Below are 2836 nucleotides of genomic sequence, written 5' to 3' on the forward strand. Positions count from 1 at the left end.
GACAAAATGCTTACCTTTGGGGAGAACTGGTGCATTTGGGGACAAAAGTCGAGTCCCCATTTGGTTCAAATGCCATTGGTGAGTTTGGGGTTCGGTTTAGGACCAAGGTGTGAATTGAGTTTAGGGTCAGGTAGAGAGGTTAGCCTTACGGTTTGTGGTCAGGGTTAGGCTGTAGAAATGTAATGGAAGTCAATGGAATGTCCCCAAATGGATTGATGGGCAAATGTGTGCGTGTGTGTGTGTGTGTGTGAGACGAAGCAACACAATGCTATGATACTAACAGATGTAACATATCCTTTCAAAAACTGTCATATATCTCCATATGGGTTGGGATTTGGAGTTTGAGGCCACAAATTATGATTCTCATAATGCCTGAGCTCATTAAACAGATTATAGAGGCTTTGTGTGTGGATTCATGGTCATCCTTGATTAGTTCAGCAGGTTAGAAATGTTTCATCAGAGGATGAGGGGGATCATTAAAAAGAGCTGGTGAAGCCAAAACATGCCAATAAAACCCTCCCATGGTGATAGGTCTGTGACTTTCTCTGCATTATGTAAACGTTTACTCAAATATACACACGCTTCATTTTACTATAATTTGTAAAACAACATGTATAAAATGTTGAACATGCCCTATAGGGGATCAAAACAAGCCGCTCATTATCGTTTTCCCTCCCTCACAAATTTTCCTGCTCTGGAACTAAAAGGCAGGCTGATGTAGAAAATAACTTTTTGTTTGTGTACTCTCAGGTGATCCCTGGAGATTCGTGAAGGTTAGAGGAGGGAGTGTGCAGGAAAATAGATTTGTTTTATCTTTTCTTCTTTTTTTTTTTTTAAAGCCGAATGTGTAAACCTGCTGTGAATTCTGGCAGCCCCCCATGACCTCCCATTATTCATGAGCCTTTTATCATGGCTGCAGCCTGTCACTGACTCACCTCATTTGGCACGCTGACACAAAGGATTGTACATACAATCAAGCCGCACACGTACAGCATCTCCTGATTGCTTTAACGCAAACCTGCATACCTTGTCCTTTGGATGGACTCAGCTGATGAGACGTCCAGATTGGCTGCTTTGCGTGGTCGAGCTGTAACCGAGCACTCCTACACGCTTAATGACACATTCTTCTAAAACCACCGAGCCAGAGGGGTGCTGGGACTAATTTGACAGCTGCCACGGCTCATTATCTGATAAAAGAGACGCTTCTTGGCCCCGCAGTTAAAGCAGTATCAGTGTAGATGTTATTTATAATAACCTCACACATTGCAGGCTGCCAAGGTAATGCATAGTCAAGGTTCCTTTCATTTCTAATTTTATGTTAAATAGAGCCCCGCTCTGAAAGGCCACTTCTGTTTGAGAAGACATCTGCTGCTGAGTTTAACCTTTTAACCAGGCCGCCATCTTTTTTTCTCCTCTCTCCTTCCGTCTCGTCAGACTTGAGGATGGACTCGTTCAGCACCAAGAGCCTGGCCCTACAGGCGCAGAAGAAGCTGATGAGCAAGATGGCCACCAAGAGCGTGGCCAACCTCTTCATAGACGACACCAGCAGCGAGGTGCTGGACGAGCTGTACCGCGTCACCAAGGAGTACACGCGCAACCGCAAAGAGTCGCAGAAGATCATCAAGAACCTGATCAAGATGGTGGTGAAGCTGGGGGTGCTCTACAGGAACAACCAGTTCAACAGTGAGGAGCTGATCCTGGTGGAGAATTTCAGGTGGGCCCCGAGGCTTTTATTCTCTTTTTTACTCCCTTTCAGCCCAGTTGGACAAACCTGGTCCTCGATTGCCGGTGCTGCCATCCTGCATGTTTTACTTTAGGGTGCACGGTATTTGGGGGGAAAAAACTGGCATTGCGATTTTTTTTCTAACCCTGCAATGTATATTAATGTGAAAAAAATACAGGATTTTTTATTAGATGACTTGAGTAACGCTTTAGGTTATGTTGCCATCTTATTGACGATGAGCCTGCACTAGGCATGGGAATGGGTATGAAATTATGACGGGATGATAACCTTGGGCAAAAAAATCACGGTTTCGCGGTATGACGGTATTATGATTACAGCTCTAAAATTTTGTTTTGAAATTTGTTTTTTAAAACAAAAAATTAAATAACTTCTATTATCATATTCAACTTTAATTGTCTTTGGAAGCTGTTTTTAGATCTCAGAGGAGTTATGCTGAAATTTAATTTACCTGTGTACATCTGTACGTATGAATTTTAGCACTTAATGCAATTAGGTTATCCTGATAAAGTTTACATCTAATATAGGATAACTGATTTTCCACTGCTTTTTTAGTTAAGACAAATCAGTATATACTGCACAAGTCTTTTTACTGAAGTAATGTATCACGTTGAGAGTTTTTATTGTGTTTTAAATTTCAGAAGGGTTTTTGCCGTAAAGATGATATAATTATATGCACACAGAAACTAGAAATCACAACTATGAATGCGTGTTTATGAAACGCACGTTCAGCTAACGAGCTGCTCGGCTAAAGGAGGCATTTAGTTTTGTTGCATTTCACTTAAAACTTATCAAATACACAATCCAACAACTCAAACAGTTTTACAGACAAGTTGTGACCGGCACATTAAACCACAGCAACACGGTGATATGTTTCACAATCTGCTGCTAACATTAGCTCGTTCATTTCAAGATAGCATAAATTTTACCTGGAGCTGCTATCATGTCAGACGTGTTGTCTCCACGGTCCACATTGCTGTCGTCTTTACGGCATCTCAAGTATTTTCATATACCATATTTATCGGACTATAAGCCGCACCGGACTACAAGCCACACCCCCAACATAAAAAAACAGTACACCCAAATTTGCCGTCA

The 2836-nt window shown here is 41.8% G+C and overlaps 1 protein-coding gene across 1 annotated transcript in view; it reads left to right on the forward strand.

Annotated features, from left to right (window-relative positions):
- Window positions 1–1434: 1434 nt before the first annotated feature.
- The window catches only part of tnfaip8l1 (tumor necrosis factor, alpha-induced protein 8-like 1), a gene marked incomplete at its 5' end in the record, with an annotated part of 7213 nt that continues 5811 nt past the window's right edge, over window positions 1435–2836 (forward strand). Inside the window, 1 exon segment of the mRNA XM_014000651.1 lies at window positions 1435–1714. Coding sequence (XP_013856105.1) covers window positions 1443–1714 — 272 coding nt within the window.

Source organism: Austrofundulus limnaeus, unplaced genomic scaffold, assembly GCF_001266775.1.
Source record: "Austrofundulus limnaeus strain Quisiro unplaced genomic scaffold, Austrofundulus_limnaeus-1.0 Scaffold8, whole genome shotgun sequence".
Classification (NCBI taxonomy): Eukaryota; Metazoa; Chordata; class Actinopteri; order Cyprinodontiformes; family Rivulidae; genus Austrofundulus; species Austrofundulus limnaeus.